The following is an 18,725-nucleotide window of genomic DNA, read 5'->3' as shown; positions in this document are numbered from 1 at the left end:
ACTTTTTCAGAGAGAAAACAAATTCAATTCAACACACAATTCAACAATAACAGCTGACTAAATCCAGAAGTGCTACAAAATACAATCTTTTATACCTTCCTAAACACAATGAAAAATCCGTTTGACAAGAAGACCCAATTATGACCCTTGAACTGTGTTCTGAGGCCTATGCATGTGGCAGGCCTCAGAGATGATTGCTGATAAGATTGCCTAATAATGCCAGTGAGACCAGTCAAATAATGTGATTGCTGGATATACCCCTTTCTTCTGAGTGTGCCTCGAAGAGAGCTATTTACTTTGCATACAGACATTGAGATTGTGTGGTTTCAGATTAGAGGCAACAGTAGCCTATGTTGACCAAGGACCAAAGTCTACCTCACCCACACACCTGCAACGTTGGACAACAGAGAACAAAGTGTACAATGTTTGTTTTTATTTTTTTTAATCAATTTTAAACTTCAGTACAAATTCCAGAAATTACTACATCTAAAATAATACAAAACCTGAGCTTAGTAAAGGCCTAGAGACAGGGAAGTTTATATTTGTTGTGTGAATGATCTGCTTCTATGCCCTCTTCAAGAGATTTCTAGAGAATATGGATGTTGAACTGCTGAAGTCATTCTAGATATGCTACATACAGACATAATGAGGAATCATTATCTGGGGAATGCAATGTGTAGCCTATGTTATGCTTGAGTTTATGTGTTAGTGTGTGTATGTGTATGTGTGTGTGTATCAGGACTTGTGCAGGACTTGATGTGGCAGTGTAGTTGTGAGGCCATTAGTTGGGGTGTCTTTGCCCTTCATAAAGAAAGTGAGGAGCTCTCCTTTCCCTTTCACAAAGATGGGCCCTCGCCTCACAAATCGGAAGCCATACTCCTTCAGAATGTCGTAGCAATCCTCTACCACCTGGGGGAGACAGAGGTACACAGTTAAAAAGCTTCAGAACAGCTTGAACTGTATGTGCATTATGGAGAGTATACATGCATCTCTCTCTCTCTCTCTCTCTTTCTCTTTCTCTCTGTGTGTGTATTACCTGAATGTTCCCCATCACACCAGTAGACTCCATTCTGCTAGCCACGTTTACTGTGTTGCCCCAGATATCATAGTGTGGCTTTCGGGCTCCAATCACACCAGCTAACACTGCCCCTTTATTCAAGCCTGAGGACGGACACACACACACACACACACACACACACACACACACACACACACACACACACACACACACACACACACACACACACACACACACACACACACACACACACACACACAGCAGCTAGCTTAGATTAGTTTAAAACACAGTGGAAAAAACACTTCACACACACACCACTAACAGACTGTGCACATGTGTGCACAACAAATATAAATGAACTAACCGATGCGTAACATGAAGCTGTTGAAGGATTGGTTATTGAGGTTGGTAAGAGTGACCTTCATGGCCAAAGCAAAGTCTGCCAAGTCTGCCAGGTGTTGCCATCGCTCCTTCTGAGACTGCTCATCTTTCTGTAAAGTTCAAGGAAAGTGTAATGCTAAATTATAGTGTCATTTTGGATTAAAGAGTAACATTGTTGTAAAGGGTAAAGTGAGGCTTTGGTGTAGGGTTATGGTGTTATTTTTAACTTTCTTGATGGGGCTCTAGAATACTTTGATGGGGATGTGGGGTACCCTGATAGGGATGTGGGATATCTTAATGGTGATGTAGAGTACCTTGATGGGGCCCTAGGGTACTTTAATGGGGTACCTTGATGGGGATGAAAGGTACCTTAATAGGGATGTGAGTACCTTGGATTTGTTGTATCCGTTGGTGTTGCTCTCTGGGGTGACTCCTGATGCTGCCATGTAGGTGCTGCCAATGGTCTTGATCTTAGTGATGCTGAAAAACTCAGGCCTGTCCAGTAACTATAGGATACACACACAACACACATACTAAGAGTCAAAATGAGCACACAGACACAATAAGTACAAGCACACAAACACATAACTCCCCTGTCCAGTAACTATAGGACACACACTCACACTCACACACACACACATAACACACAAACACACCTACAAACACCCATTTACAGACCAAATACATACAGTACACACACACACATTTATGCACATGTGCATACACACAGGTTACATTAAAGCCATCAGGAGTACTCACACTGTCAAAATCTGAGATGATCTCATTGAGGATGCGCAAGCACTCAATTCCCCCATTGTTAATTCCCTCCTCAGTGTAGAAGTCAGCGAAGTTAGGGATGGATGCAAACATAACGCCAATCTCATCATAGGACTGGCTATATAGCTCCTACACACACACACACAAAGTTAGAAGTGGGTGAAATTATATATTACCATATCACTGGGCTCTGTACAGCAGCTCCTGCATAAGCACACACACACACACACACTGACACACACACACACACACACACACACACACACACACACACAGATACATACTTCGTCTCTCTTCTTGGCGCCCAGGAAGTGCTTGGCCACATGCTCGGGCAGCATGTTGATGACGAGGGCCTCGTTACAGCGGCGCATCTCAGCCACCTGCTCCTTTTGGTTGCGTACCTCCACCCGCCATACGAAGAGCTTGCGCGTCTGACGCTCCACCTGATGGAGGAAGAGAGACGGTGGGGGTAAAAAAAGAGACATGGCAGAGAGATAGAGTGACAGAGTAGTGGTGTAGTAGTAGGTTAGGTGATATGAGAGAAATGAGGTTAGAGGGAGAGAGTGGAGAGAGGTAGAGGACAGTACAGTATGTGGAGAAATTGGGTGGAGGTAAAGGGGAGGGGGAGAGAGAGGGGATATCGGTGTGGGGAGAGAGAGGGTAGAGGTACAGAGAGATATCATACACTAGACACAACCTGGCGCCAAGTGCGACGCAAGGCTTGTTCTTATCTTAGACCCAATTCAGTGATGGAGTTTTTCGTCATGCACTCCACTTCAATTGATCATTGCGCCCACAAGCTTGTCAATTACAAAAATAGGTCTGGTCAAGCACATGATCCAGAAATAGCTATCTTACAACCATTAAAAATAATTACACCACTGACCAAGAAAAACCTGGTCTATAATGAAAAGTACGGTACAGTGGTGAAGATGCACGGTCACGAGATTTAAGCAGCCCTTAGCAATGAGTCCCAGGCAATGACTCATTTTCAAGATGAATATCCTTAGGATATTTATTCAGTCATTCAAACATTATTGGGGTTAGTTTTGTTTTTTTCAGGCTATGTTTTCAATTGTAACCCCTTGTCAGTCAATAGTGAAAGTACTGTACATAACTGAGTGTAGAACTGTTTTGTTATTGCCAATAAGAACACACAATTAGTTTCAGTTCAGTTTGCCTATGACTTCAAATAATAGAGGAGTGCCTTCCTTCAGATGCGCTAACTGTCAAAATTATGTGGGTCTCTGAATTATGTGTCTCTTTGAACGTCTCAGATCACTTAAATAGAGCCCATAAAGAGGATCAAGATGAAGAAACCCACTGCCTAACTTTCTCACATGCCTACACACCGAAAAAACACTCAACATAGCCCAGTAAAGTCATCTTGTTTTGACTAAAGTAAGTTACGTAACAGTATAGTGCAGAGGTGGAAAAAGTACGAAAATATTGTACTCAAGTAAAAGTACCAATACTTTGATGAAATATTACTCAAGTACAAGTTAAAATACCGATCTGAAAGTATCAAGTAAAAGTAAAAAGTAGTTCATTTAAAATGTACTTTAAGTAAAATCTACTTAGTTAATTTTTTTTTGTGGGGGGGGTGTACCAGAATTACCAGATTTACCAGAGACTTTCTAATGAGGAGACACAGCACTCAAAAAATACTCCATAGTAATGCATGGGGTTAGTTTGTAATGCCAATATGGCAGTTGTCTACACATATCACAACCCTTCCGCGCCAGAACGTCGACATATGAATACATTGAGCCAATCATGTGGTGTGTTGTGAATACATTGAGCCAATCTTGTGGTGTGCTGTGAAGACATCGTGCCAATCATCTGTTGTGATCTCGCCGCTGGAGCAAGATTGGTGTCGTGAAGCCTTACGCACACGCATTGGACAACCGTGTCCTACTGGTTAGCACTTCGGACCTGTAACCGGAGGGTTGCCGGTTCGAACCCCGACCAGTAGGCACGGCTGAAGTGCCCTTGAGCAAGGCACCTAACCCCTCACTGCTCCCCGAGCGCCGCTGTTGATGCAGGCAGCTCACTGCGCCGGGATTAGTGTGTGCTTCATCTCACTGTGTGTACACTGAGTGCTGTGTGTGTTTCACTAATTCACGGATTGGGATAAATGCAGAGACCAAATTTCCCTCAAGGGATCAAAAGAGTATATATAGTTATACTTATACTTATTTCTGCCGAAATAGATGCCGATAAGTGCCCATGGCCGCCGAGTGGAGGTACTTGCCTAAAAGGACTTTGGTCCTAGCTCGAGTTGCTGCAGCCAGCAGCTAAGGCAGCCATGTTCATGAGTTCTCCTTTAAGTTTGAGCAGTAGTTGATTTTCAAAGTTAGTTGCACTCATCCTTGGTCGCTTTGCAGTGAACAGTAATCCAGCAGAACTGAAAAGCACCTCACAGGCAGCTGAGGCAGGCAGGCCAATGTTGAGTTGCAGAGAGTTTTTTATATTTGGAAACGAGCAGAAGGTTCAGCAGATTAAAGGGCGTAAAACTGGGGGGTGCACAACATTTTCTCTTGAAAATTGAAAAGTGGAATACGGGGGGCACAACATTTTCACCAGGCATTAGTAATAACTCAGGTAATCCACACATAAAAAATCCAAACAACTCCATAAGTAGAGTCATGTGTAATGAAGTGGAATAACACAGGGGAAAAGTATTGAATATGCTAAGAAAAAGCACTAAGGCAAGGAAAGGAAAGGAATGAGCTGGAATCTGTAAGTAGTTAGAGAATAGTTATCCTTTCCATCTGTGCAAATTAATATAAGCTTGGTTAGTAGCCTACATATTGATGGGCTATAAAAAGGTTTTTCAACACACAAGAAACATTTCATGATGGATAAAAGCAAAAAGCTCTCCCAAGACCTTTGCAACCTTATTGTTGCAAAACATATCAATGAAACTGGTTACAGATGCATTTTAAAACTTCTTCCAGTCTTCCAGTAAGCAGCATGGGAGCCATTATCTGCAAGTGGAAGGAACATCACTGCATCATCAACCGGCCATGTACAGGATCTCCTCGCAATATTTCTGACCAGGGAGTCAGAAGGATAGTCAATTCCAAGAGCCAAGGACCACTCGGAGAAAGCTCCAGAAAGACTTGAAGGCAGCCAATTCAATTAAATAGTTCTGGAAGTAACTAAAGATCAGGATTGACAAGAGGGACCCCTGGAATCTGTTTAGAACAATGGGCCAAAATCACACCTGTTACTGCGACTAATACGTTTTGTCATACAGGAAATGTCTTGAAGCTGTCATTAGAAACAAAGGCTTTTCCACAAAGTATTGAAGAAATTTCAGACGAAATTTAAAGTTTGACTGACTGGATTTTGTATACAACATAGTGAAAACTGTCTAAGGTCACTCTCACTCTCCCTTGCTAAAGAGCTAAATGGTTTAGTCCGCCTGCACGATTCATAAGGTAGTCTATCTTTTGTTTATTTAGTTGAGCATCGCTAGTAGGCCTAGTGGACCGCTAATTGTTGTGCTGCTGGTGCAATGTCTTTCTCCAAGAAAGCCAAGTCAGGTTACCAAAAACAAAGGCCAAAACAGGAAAAGAGAGACATTAAAATGAAGGGAAACAACTGCTAATAAACTTCTTTCCAAAGAAAGGTGAGCACAAACGTCAAAACACGAAATCCCATGGTGTTTGCTTGAATATCTCCGCAATCATTAGTGCTAAAACAAACTGAGACAACCCATTGAAATGGCGGAAAATACATACACATGTAATCTGATGCATCTCGTGATCCAACTCCATCTCCATCACTTTCAGAAAGACTGCATGGCGCCAGCTTGATTCATGTCCTGTTGTAGGCTAGCCTACATGCTGATCATTATCACTAGGCTAGTGGTTTAGGGCGTGATTTTTTTTCTCTCCCTTTCTGTTTTCATTAGTCTTAACTTTTTATTTTACTCAAGTAACGGATGGGATTTTTGATGTAGCGAAGTACAATACTTCACTCAAAATGTAATCAAATAAAATTTAAAATACAGATTTTATAAACTACTTAAAAAATACAAAATACACAGGAAAAACTACTCAATACAGTAACATGAGTAAATGTATTTTGTTACTTTCCACCTCTGGTATAGTGTCAAGTTTATGTGTATGTGATTGTATGTGATTGTATGTGTTTTAATGTGTGTGTATGTCATAGTGTGGTTATCTCTGGATACTTACGTGTCGGGAAAAGTAGTAGAGACTCAGCATCATGATGATGATCATCACTGTCATCAAGTACTTAGAGGGCACCACAGGACGCCTACATACACACACACACACACACACGCACACACACACACACACACACGATAATCCTGATCATGCAAGTACTTAAAAAGCATCTTAGAACTCCTACACGCACAGACACACAAAATGATGATGAATCTTATGAGGTACTTGGTAAGGAACCCTGAACTCAGACACTTATGCAAACATACAGAAACACACACATCTTCACCACAATCAAATTAGTAAGATCACCTTAATATCTACACCCCTCCATACACACACATACACACACACACACAATTATAAGGAGTCTTCTGAGGTACTTGGTAAGGAATCCAGAAGTCTAGCTCTTACTCACTGACACTTATGCAAGCACATACACAGACACACACACACACAAACACACACATCTTCACCATAATCAATTTCATATGATCACCTTAATATCTACACCCCTCCATACACACATACACACACACACACACACACACACACACACACACACACACACACACACACACACACACACACACACACACACACACACACACACAAAATGATTATGAGTCTTCTGAGGTACTTGGTAAGGAATCCAGAAGTCTAGCTCTTACTCAAGCACATGCACAGACACACATAAATCTCTTCACCACAATGAAGTTGGTAGAATCATCTCAATAAATCTCTTTGAATCTCTTTGAGGGGAATCTGGAGGAAAGGGTCCTTGTCATCACGGATTACATACAATTCTGTGTTGACACAATCATACCAATAAAGACCATCAGGACATAACCGAACTCTAAACCCTGGATCACTAAACACATCAAACTCAGAATGAGGGAGAAGCGGGAGGCCTTTAAGAGGCAGGACTGGACTACACTCAAACACATAAACCAGCAAATAAAAAAATGACATTTTCAAGGCTAAACTCAAATACAAAGACAGACTAGAGCATGAATTCAGCACCATGAACACAAAACAAGCCTTTCAAAAAATAAAAACACTCACAGGACTGAACAGTAAACACAAACTAGAGGATAAATCAGACCCCAGCTCTTTTGCCATAGAATTAAATAACTTTTACTCCAGATTCGACACAGTGGACCACTCAGACACCTGCAGGACTCTACTGGAGGCCATTCCCACCCTGGAACCAGACCCCAGGTCCCATTTACAACTGAGGGGCGTCGGCCAGCAGCTGAGGAGATGCAAGCCTGGGAAAGCTCCGGGTCCAGACGGCATCCTTGCCCGGGTGCTAAGGGACTGCGCAGCTGAGCTCTCCCCCACAATCTATTCACTGTTTGTCTATTTCACTGAGTCATACAAAACCGCTACTGTACCAGTGCTGTGGAAAACATCTACTATCATACCAATACCCAAAAAACCCCGGCCCTCCGAACTCAACCACTACCGGCCAGTTGCACTCACCTCAATAATCATGAAATGCCTGGAAAAACTGATCCTCAGAACCCTCCTCCCAGTTTCAGCCCACAGCTGGACAGCCACCAGTTTGCCTACAAGGCCAGGAGAGGGACGGAGGATGCTGTGGCATGTCTCCTCCACTCCCTCCTCCAACATCTTGAAACACCTACAAACTTCACCAGATTACTCTTCATTGACTTCAGTTCTGCATTCAACACCATCCAACGCCACCTGATGATCAACAAACTCTACCACCTGCACGTCCCCACGACCCTCATCCACTGGATCCACAACTTCCTCAGTGACAGACCACAAGCCGTCAAGATTAGTACAGTCACATCACCACTCACCACAATTAACACCGGCGCCCCGCAGGGGTGTGTCCTAAGCCCCTTCCTCTTCACCCTCTACACCAATGACTGCGTCAGTCCCACACCCATCACCACATACTTCAAATACTCTGATGACACTGCTGTACTTGCACTTCTCAATGACAATAACTCCATATCTGCATACCAAGACTCCATTTCTCACCTCACACAATGGTGCACTGACAACTGCCTTCAGCTCAACATCAGTAAAACCAAGGAACTTGTAATCACCAACACCAGAACACCATCTGACACAATCCACAACCCCAGCTGCATCAACAACGACACCGTAACACACCACTGACATACAAAAACGCAGTCAACAGAGACTCTATGCAATCCGTAAGCTCAGATCACTTTCTGTTGCCCCCGGTCACTTGCTCCTCCTGTACAAAAGCATAGTCCAGCCCATACTCCTCTACTGCCTTCCCTGCTTTTTCAACATGCTAACTGCTGCCAACAGAAACAGACTCACACGCATCACCCATACCGCAGCCAAAGCAATAGGCCTCCCCACCCCTAATTTATCAGACCTCAACAGCACACTCACCAAGAACAGAGCACGGACCATCGCTCATGACCCCACCCACCCCCTCAATCCCTTCTTCATTCTGCTTCCATCAAAACGCAGATATAGGGCTATGGGGTGGAAGCGAGTACGCTTCGGGAAAAGCTTTGTGCCCTCTGCAATAGCAGCACTTCACAACAGATCACAGCGGTGATGGATCACTGTGCCGCCCTCATTCCTCTGTAATGTCAACTGGTGATGGTTTTCCTGTTTGTATCTGTGTAATGTGATGTACATGTGCTGTTTGTGTGCTGTTGTGATATATGTGGGTGGGGTATGTGGTGGCAGGGTGGTGGGTGGTGGGTTAAGAACCGTGACTGTGTGTATCTATGTATTTCATGTCTGTGAGGCTTGTATGGTATGTGAAAACAAATGTCCTATGTAAGGACAAATAAACTAACTAACTAACTAACTAACTAATATTTACACCTTAATACACACACACAGAGACATGCAAATATTTTCACCACAGTAGACAGTAGTAGACACACACACATATTAAGTTGGAAAGGCCTCTCTCATCCAAATTGCTTTCACTCTCCTGTGACAGTACAGGAGTGCGTACCTGTAGTCCAGGTAGCGGATTAAGTCATAGACATCGTAGATATTCCTCCAGCTGTAGATGTTGACGGCCCCGGTCGCCACGACAACCAGCAGCATAAGGGCCAGTTTGATCAGGTGGCTCACCTGCACCAGCATGGTGGTTGCCACGAGCAACAGGATGGACATGAAGCTATAGTGTTTAGGGTTTTCTGCGCATCCTCCATTGCCTAGAAACCCCAGTGACACACCAGAGGTGCTGTTCAACTGGACGAGGGAGGGTTGCACACAGCTCAGCTGAAACACACACACATACACATCCAAATATGCACAACACACACACACACACACATCCAAATATACACAACACACACACACACACACACAGATTACAATATACACAGCACACACTCACACACACATAAATGAACAGACTCATATACTCAGAAGAAAGGCAAGAGTAGAGTAAAAAGAATGACAAAAGAAGAGATGAAAGGAGAGGGGAAAAGAGAAGGAAGAGGAAAAGGTTTCTCTTGCCAGTCTTGTTTGTGTCTTTGTCTATTTCCCTGTGTCACTGTGCTGCATCACCCAGTAACACCCCTGTATAGATGCTACAGTTGGTGAATAAAGTCATTCTGATTATGATTCTGAAAAGAATGAGGAGGGAAGAGTAAAGAGTAGAAGAGAACAGAAAGGAGGAGAAGAGAAGAGAAGATATTGAGGTAAACTGACCATGTCAGCCACTTCGGCCATGGTCAGCACAAAGATGGCAGCTGCTGCCCAGATGTTCCGAGCCCAGCGAGTGCGGTCAATCCAGAGAGAGAAGGACACCAGCTTCTCAGAGAACAGCTACAGAACACACACACACACACACACACACACACACACATACATGCATGCATGTACACAAACACACACACACATTTGAACACTTTGTTTGGATTGGCAAGTAAGATACACATCATGGTCTAAATATTGTTAAAAAGAAAGGTAAAGGTGACATTTCCATATATAAAACAATTGTATATGAAACTGACCAATATTCTGAGCGGTGCCAACGACAACAGAACTGAATCGTAAACTACACAGTGGTGACAAAAGTGTTTGGCGGTGGTGTGCAGAGTTTTATTGAAAACAATGGAGTCTAAGTCAACGTCAAAGCGGAGTGCACTGCATTCATGTCAACGCTTACTGTATGTGCAGGGGTCATCTAGGGGGTACGCGAGATGAAAAGGGCAATGTCGGAAAGGTGTTAAAATTTAACCTATTTTTTTATCTTAAGCCTATGGTCTCTTTTTATCTTAAGCCTTTGTTCTTTGTGTCTCATAATGTTGTTCTCCACACTGTTGTTTTAGTGTGAGCTCATAGGCCAGTTGCACATTTTGATTTTGTTATTTGTTATCATGCAGGTCGGCTAATTAAACATGTGGGGGTACGCAAGCTGAGTCAGGGTGTAGGTGGTGGTATGCGTGAAGAAAAGTTTGGGAACTACTGTGCTAGAGGACTGGCCTGGAATGTTTACACCAACACCATGGTGACTCACTCACTCGAGGGAAGATGGCAGCCAGTGAGCAGATGGTGAGGATGAGCAGGAGGCTTTCGCCGATAGCAAGGGTCACGTAGTTCACCACCAGCCTATCAGAGAGGGAGAGGACAGGCAGCAGCCAATCAGAGGGCTTACAGCATACTTACATTAGCAGAAGCAGGCAGTCAGAGCATGTCATATTATCAATACAATACATGTGTCACAAGCCATAGTATGGATTCATAAAAGAGAGGGAGAAAGAGAGAGAGAGAGACAGAGAGAACCTCACTGTGGGTCTATGAGGATCTCCATTGCAGAGCAGCACAGCAGCACCACACAGCTGCAGGTGAAGGCCATGCCCGTCTGGGTCTCCTCTTCAGCGGAGTAACGCATCTCCAAGGCAGCGTCATGGAAACGCAAAGACACATGGTTCACCTGCTTCTCACGTGCACTGGACACACACAAACACACTTATCAACATCAGTAACTTAACATTTCCACATCAGACATTCTATTACATCACTCACACACTCACACACACTCACACACTTACATTTCCTCTGTCTCTCTCTCCAGCAGAGCTTTGTGCAGCAGTCGATTCAGCTCCTGTTCATTCTTTTTAACCTCCATCCCTTCACCCATTATGGATACCACCTGCAAATGCGTGCACACACACACACACACACACACTGTCAAGGACAACAGCTGCACTCCACTGTAGACCCCTGCCTAAACAAGTAACCAATCAATTATCCCAATTGTCCAATTAGGGACATATAACTAAATAGGTAATCAATCACAGAGTCTGATGAATGAATCACAGACATTAATCACAATATAACAAACAGCACATTGTCTGAGACAGAGCAAGGTGTCTATATGTATCTGTGTGTGTGTGTGTGTGTGTGTGTGTGTGTGTGTGTGTGTGTGTGTGTGTGTGTGTGTGTGTAATGTGTGTGTGTGTGCGTGTGTGTGTGTGTGTGTGTGTGTATGTGTGTGTATGTGTGTGTGTGTGTGTGCGTATGTGTGTGTGCGTATGTGTTTGTGTGGCCCACCTGGCCATCCGTGTGTGCAGTTGCGGGCTGCAGTGCGGTCAGGCTGCCGTTGCGTGGTGTGTGTGAGGAGCGGACTGAACACACACTCCTGCTGCTCTCTTTAGTGTTGATCAGCTGAGGGGAGCCACCGTTTGGCTGAAGAGGAGAAGATGAGACAATGAAGAAGAAGAAGAAGAAGAAGAAGAAGAAGAAGAAGAAGAAGAAGAAGAAGAAGAAGAAGAAGAGAGAGTGAGAGAGGGAGAGGGAGGAGAAATAAAGAACGAATAAAGGGGGATGAAGAAAATATATTATATAGAGACCACTGATAAATGATGTTGTGGCTGTGCATCTCTCTCTCTCTCTCTCTCTCTCTCTCTGTGTGTGAGATGTGTGTGTGTGTGTGTGTGTGTGTGTTTGTGTGACTCACCAGGCCGTTGGGGTGTGTGGGTGTGTGTTGGGCGGGAGCAAGCACCAGGTATGTCTCGATGCCCTTTTCCAGCAGGTACTCACAGCGCTCCCCGCCATTTCCCGGCTCAACCTCAAACTCACCATGCAGACACAGCCACGTGCTCTGGGAGATGTGGACACGCCTAAACACACACACACACACACACACACACACACACACCAACACACACACACACATACACCCACCCACCAACACACACACACACACACACCAATACAAATACGCACACACACACACACACACACACACACACACACAGAAAGAAATATAGTTCAACATATGACATTGACACGTACACAGACTTCATATACAATTCATATTCCACAAACACACACATGTATATACACACACACCGTGCATACCAAACATACCCATTACACACCCAATATACAGTGTATACCATACATATCCATCACACACACACACACACACACATCCATAGAGACTCACAGAGATGAGCTATCCTACCCCGGTATTCCTCCGGACTCCATCTTGTTGGCGACGGTGACGTCGGTGGACCAGACATCAAACTGCCAGCGCTTCTGTCCCAGAACCCCACCCAACACCGTCCCGGTGTGCACACCTACTCTCATGTCCACCTCTGTACGTGTCTTCTCACGCACATACCTAACACACACGCACACACACACACACATGTTTTGTTATTGAATTATGTGCCAGTATATGTGTGTGCATATGTCAGTCTGTGTATGTGTGTTTGTGTGTGTGACATGAAGGATGGCTTTTACCATAGCATGGCCCATTGGTGTGAAGCAGCAGAGTGGGCATCTGTGTGTGTGTGTGTGTGTGTGTGTGTGTGTGTGTGTGTGTGTGTGAGAGAGAGAGAGAGAGAGAGAGAGAGAGACAGACTCACGAGATGGCCTTCACCATAGCCAGGCCCATGCGTATAGAGCAGGCAGCGTGATCATCGCGGTACTCAGGCAGGCCACAGATGCAGTAGTAACAGTCACCCAGAATCTTTATCCTCAGCTGATGGTGATCCTGTACAGTAACACACACACATACATACACACACACACACACACACAATCTTAATGTGCATTACATTTGTATGTGTGTGTGGTGGGGGTTGATGAGATACAAACAGCAATGTGCAGAGCCTGACCTGTACAATGTGAGTGCATTGTGTGTGTGTGTGTGTGTGTGTGTGTGTGTGTGTGTGTGTGTGCATATGAGTACTGTGTTTGAGTTCACTAGTTCACATTCCTGAATTTGCATAAAGACATAAAAGCATAATACATAAAGGCATAATAGAAAAGCATGTTTGGCGAGGTCTCTGGCCATGGTCCTGAAGGGCTTCGCAGAATTGTGCCGGAGTCGACTGCGCAGGCAGGAGTCGGGCAGGATTCCGCCATACACCCCCTTATTCTTTAACTATGGAAGATGGGAAGTGTAAGGGGAGGTGGTGGGTTGCGAGTGGAGTAACACCGATGCTGCAACTTCGACAGGTAGACTGGGATTAAATAACCTGACTGATTGAAGAAGGAGGCGTGTCAAATTCTGTCACACTCCTCCCGAACTTCCGTTTGTAAACGCCATTTTGTATGAGTGAATATGTGTGTGTGTGTGTGTGTGTGTGTGTGTATGTGTGTGTGTGTGTTCGCTTGTGTGACTCACAGCAGCCAGCGTGTCGAAACGTGCAAAAAGTTCGTTGAGAAGTTTGACAAGCTCCTGTGCACTGCAGGCTGATGACAGCTGAGTGAACCCAACAATGTCTGCAAAGAGAATACTGAGAGAGTGACAGATAGAGAGAGAGAGTGAGGGAGTGAGAGAGATAGATAGAGAGAGGGAGTGAAAGAGATAGAGAGAGGGAGTGAGAGAAGAAACCAGAAGAGAAAGTCAGAGGCAGAGAGAACTTATTGATTTATTCGCTTAATTTTCTTGGTGTGTGTGTGTGTGTGTGTGTGTGTGTGTGTGTGTGCATTACCTGACGTTCTCATGGCGGTACATGTACATGGTGTTGAACTGCATGTCTTTCTGTGGCTTGTCATCCTTCATGCCCTGAAGCATCTCATCTGCTATATGTTTGGGCAGAATGGACAACAGTAGCTCCTCCTGCACATGCATGCACAGGCACACACACACACGCATGTACATGCACACACACACACACGTGCGCATGCATGCACACACACAATGTATAGTACACACACACACACACACAGACACATTAAAACATATAAAAAGACACACACACCTATGTTATGTTTTGGCAGAATTTGATTGGACTAAACAATCTAATGTGGTTTGTCTGCATTTGAGTGGGGGCATACCTGTGTGTGTACTGTGTATGTCTGTATCATGCTTCTGTGTACACATTTGTTAGGTCTGTATTTATACGTTAAAGAATCTTTCAGACAGAAAAAGAGAGAATGAGAGACAGACAGAAAAATAAAGAAAGAAATAACAGAGATAGAGGAGGAAAAGTGAGAGTGTAGGCCTCTCAAGAGCCTCATCGCTATGGTTACATGATGCAATTCAATGACTTCTGATTGGTTGGCTGCCTCCTTCTCCCAAAAGCCCACTTAGGCCATCCACAAATAGCATCAGTTTGAGGTGGAGTGGGGGGGTGAGGGTGCACTCCCCTTCGTTTCTTATTGATAAACGTACATGATAAACGTAGCCCACAGGATTTTTAAGAGAAAATATATACTTCATAGTCAGTCAGTGTGTGTGTGTGTGTGTGTGTGTGTGTGGGTGATGAACTGCAAGGTCATTATGTCTGAGTAATGAGCATATTAGTCTGGCGAGAGTGGCACAGGGAGTGGCACACACACACACACACACACACACACACACACACACATAATGACAGCACTGTGTTCCTGCAGTCTCTCTCAGGTAAAGACTGGAGGAAGCTCACCTGAGAGACCAATTAGCCAAAGTGCTTCCTCCACCACTCTCAAAATCTTCTCCTGTCCCTTCTTAGACACACACACCTACTTCCCTCCTCCCCTCCTCTCCTCCTCTCAGCCTTAAGTACTTCCTGTGTACATTTTTTGTTTACTTTCTGTACCATAGTTAGTTTACCAAACTTAGTTTGCTTGTAACAGTAAGAAACTAATCTCAGAAACCCTCTCACACACACACACACACATTTTTTTTGCCACAATTATTGGCACCCCTAGAAAATTAAATGAATCATATTTCTTTCCATTTATATTTGATTTATTCATGTTATTCCGAGTGTTTAGGAACTTTCAAGTAGCAATTCATGACTTCCTGTTTCACTGACGTAAAAATAGGCAACATAGTGGTCAAACCAGAGACTTTCTAATGAGGAGACACACCACTCAAAAATCCTCCATAGAAATGCGTGGGGTTAGTTTGTAACGCCAATATGGCAGTTGTCTACGTATATCACACACCTTCCGCGGCAAATCGTCGACATGTGAATACATTGAGCCAATCATGTGCTGTGTTGTGAATACATTGAGCCAATAATGTGGTGTGTTGTGAAGACATCGTGCCAATCATGTGTTGTGATCTCGTCGCTGGAGAAAGATTGGTGTCGTGAAGCCTTGCGCTAGCGCATTTCTGCCGAAATAGATGCCCGATAAGTGCCCAAAAAGCGTTGCAATATGGCTGCCGAGTGGAGGGACTTGCCTAAAAGGACTTTGGTCAAACGCCCTAGTCATTCTTCAACATTCTTCTGCTTTAATAAACCTTCCCACAATCTCGCAACTACTTAGTAGTCTCATTCTCATATCTAAGACCCTCTCCCTCTCAAAGACTAAACCTTGCTTCAGAGGAAGATAATGGTGGTTAATTGTTGATTCAAATGGATTTTTAAAGATTTTAAAGAAAGTAGATACTGAACTTAAATACAGAGAAAGTGTGTTCACCTCTGTAAGTCAGGGAATGTCAATAGAAAAATAGGTGCTTGCCTGAAAATTACTGTATTAGTTAAAATGATAATTTTTAAGTTCCAATCAACATGAATTGTGACAAATTTGCCTGGACAAAGACCCATGTTTATCTTACCCCCATAGGCAGCGAGGTGGATGGTGAGAACCAAAGAAATCCATACGGATCAATGCAGGAGCGTTACAGGAAAAAAATATCATCTTGTTTTAGATTTTAGCTCTTTTTATTTCAAAGGTCCTGGGAAACCTGTCCCTTTATACTCTTCAACATTATGAGATGCCACCAGGGAAGACTAGGAGCTGCTTTAATGGCAAAGGGAGTCAACATATTGAATACTAAGAGAAGAAAAATTACTTTACCAGAGATTCCAATAAACATTAAAGGTTGCTTTACAGACAAATCTAATGCTGCCATTTTTTCATAAGTGCCAAATACCTTTGCACTGCAAAGTGTGGTGGTTTGGGTATGTGTGTGTGAGTGTGTTGTCTGACCTGTTGTTGGCTCTGGTCTTCAAGTGTGAGGCTGACCTCCAGGGACTGTCGCGCCTCCATGAAGGCTCGTCTGTAGCGCCGGTCAGCCATGAAGTAGGAGACCACCCCCACACACACCGCACCAGCATACAGCATCCAGTCAGCAAAGAGCTGCAACACACACACACAAAGTATGACAGCTCACAGAACAGGGTACCAAATGCAGAGAGCCAGTTGATGAAACATGCATTCCACAACAGGAAGTGATTGGAGGTTTGGAAAGGGAGAAATGTGCTTGGGCCCAGGTCATGCATGGACAGCCCCCCCCCCCACCCCCACCTACAGCATCCAGACCCCCCACACACACACACACACACACACACACACACACACATAGGCTCACCACCAACTGCAATTCTTACCTGTCTGACGATTACAGTAGCTTGCTGTTTCCCAGGGTGGGGCAGGGCCAGGGTGACGGCCAGCACAGCCGTGTGCACGGCGCACGAAGTGAGCGTCAGCAGCAGAATGACGGACACGCGCAACGGCAGCGTCAGGAAAAAGGAGAAGCTGAAGAACACCTGCCACCCGACCACGTCCCCGTCCTGCATGAAGCCCGCGAAGTTGAGGCCCAGGTAGAGAAGTACGTGCACCGTGATCAGCAGCCAGATGGCACAGGGCATGAGCCCGCGGGCGGCTCTGCTCTTCACTGGACGGAAACGGCAGAGGTAGTAGAGCGCGAAGTCCACAGCTAGTCCCACCGCAGCTGCTACCAACGTCCCACGCTTGTCTGCTGTATACAACACGGCACTCATGATGATGACGTAGTTGTTGAAGAGCGCAGAGAACACCAGCAACACAAGCATGGTCTCCTGGCGCTGCCGCTGGAAATATGTCTGATAGAGTTTTTCCAAAGATGCCGGGGAGAAGGTGGGCCTCATGAACCGGGGAAGACACCGGCCACAACCCTCGCTCTCCACCGTCATCTCCTGCGTCCTACCCGCAACTTGTTCTGATGGACGTGCAATAGAGCAGCTTGTTAAAGCGCCAGGTTGTTCCGTTTCTGTGAAAACTCGGTTCAGAGACATTTTGGCTAATTCACAGATGAAGACGTGATGTTCCGCTTGTTATGAGTTAGAAATACTTGGTCAGATTGGTCCGGCTGTTGCCATCCCAGATTCAAAAGAAGTTGTGCTCTCTCCTGAGTGCCGCTATCCAGAGTATCTCGTTAGGTTCCCGCTATCCAGAGTGCCGTCTATACATCCGCATCTGATCACCACAAATTAGCCAACATTTGCCAGACAGGCGGTCTGGTATCTGTACACAGCCCAAAGTCAGAAAGTGACTTCTCTGAATACATAACTAGCGCGTTTACCGAATCCATGTCAGATTTGTTTGTAAAGCTAATGCGCATTCTCTGTCTTAGCCTGATCCAACTTCCTGCTCCTCTGGAGGATGACATGTGGGGGACACGGCATACTGATCTTCATCGATGCTTGAAGGAGCCCCCAGTGCCCACTCACGCTCGCGCCTACTACCTGGCGCTACCTGCAGCTGGTTGTTTCCATGGTGAATGGTAACATCTAAGACGCTTTAATACTCTCCTAAATCTCTCCTGTCAGATGTTCTAACCATAAACTGTAAACCTGCGACAAACATATCACATTATTTTGCAATTCTTAATTATTTTCAGTAACTGAAGGAATAGGAACTATTGAGACAAATGTATACCTGTTCGATAGGTGACACACATAAAAAAATATATATTTTAAACCAAGCTAGTTCAACCATCTATTTACAGGATCTTATTAGAAAACAAATAGATAGAACGAAATACATTAAGCTACAAACGTGTCCAGCATATACTTCTAAAATAATGACACTCACGTATTAGTCTGCCACATATGGTCTGCCGATGTAAAATATTCCAAAAGCACTCAAATATATATTTTTGAATAATGTAAACAACATTTACTCGATGTTCTTTGTTATTCTCCGTTGTCCAT

The 18,725-nt window shown here is 44.5% G+C and overlaps 1 protein-coding gene across 1 annotated transcript; it reads right to left on the bottom strand.

Moving 5' to 3' along the window:
* Window positions 1-301: 301 nt before the first annotated feature.
* On the bottom strand, window positions 302-18,695 carry LOC125298964 (adenylate cyclase type 3-like). Its single transcript, XM_048249959.1, has 21 exons — window positions 18,607-18,695; window positions 17,142-18,036; window positions 16,741-16,890; window positions 14,310-14,437; window positions 14,000-14,111; window positions 13,236-13,363; window positions 12,830-12,988; window positions 12,320-12,482; window positions 11,914-12,048; window positions 11,412-11,512; window positions 11,148-11,309; window positions 10,881-10,968; window positions 10,066-10,182; window positions 9,359-9,630; window positions 6,385-6,466; window positions 2,461-2,619; window positions 2,159-2,305; window positions 1,789-1,905; window positions 1,383-1,509; window positions 1,037-1,161; window positions 302-909 (listed from the first exon to the last, which is right to left on the bottom strand). Exons 2-21 carry the CDS (start codon window positions 17,805-17,807, stop codon window positions 736-738), a joined length of 3,312 nt encoding a protein of 1,103 aa, XP_048105916.1. The 5' UTR covers window positions 17,808-18,036; window positions 18,607-18,695; the 3' UTR covers window positions 302-735.
* Between the last annotated feature and the right edge of the window lie 30 nt (window positions 18,696-18,725).

Source organism: Alosa alosa, chromosome 8, assembly GCF_017589495.1.
Source record: "Alosa alosa isolate M-15738 ecotype Scorff River chromosome 8, AALO_Geno_1.1, whole genome shotgun sequence".
Taxonomy (NCBI): Eukaryota; Metazoa; Chordata; class Actinopteri; order Clupeiformes; family Clupeidae; genus Alosa; species Alosa alosa.
Note: the sequence above shows the minus strand (reverse complement) of the source record. Positions and strands in the feature narration are given on the sequence as shown.

Bases quoted from the DNA above. Each gene is read 5' to 3' on its own strand.
- LOC125298964 (XM_048249959.1), bottom strand. From the start codon at position 17,807: ATGTCTCTGAACCGAGTTTTCACAGAAACGGAACAACCTGGCGCTTTA. The intron at 12,483-12,829 runs GTAGGATAGCTC...GTGTGTGTTTAG, and splicing joins GAGTCCGGAGGAATACCGGG to GCGTGTCCACATCTCCCAGA. The intron at 11,513-11,913 runs GTGGGCCACACA...ACGCATTTGCAG, and splicing joins CTGCACACACGGATGGCCAG to GTGGTATCCATAATGGGTGA.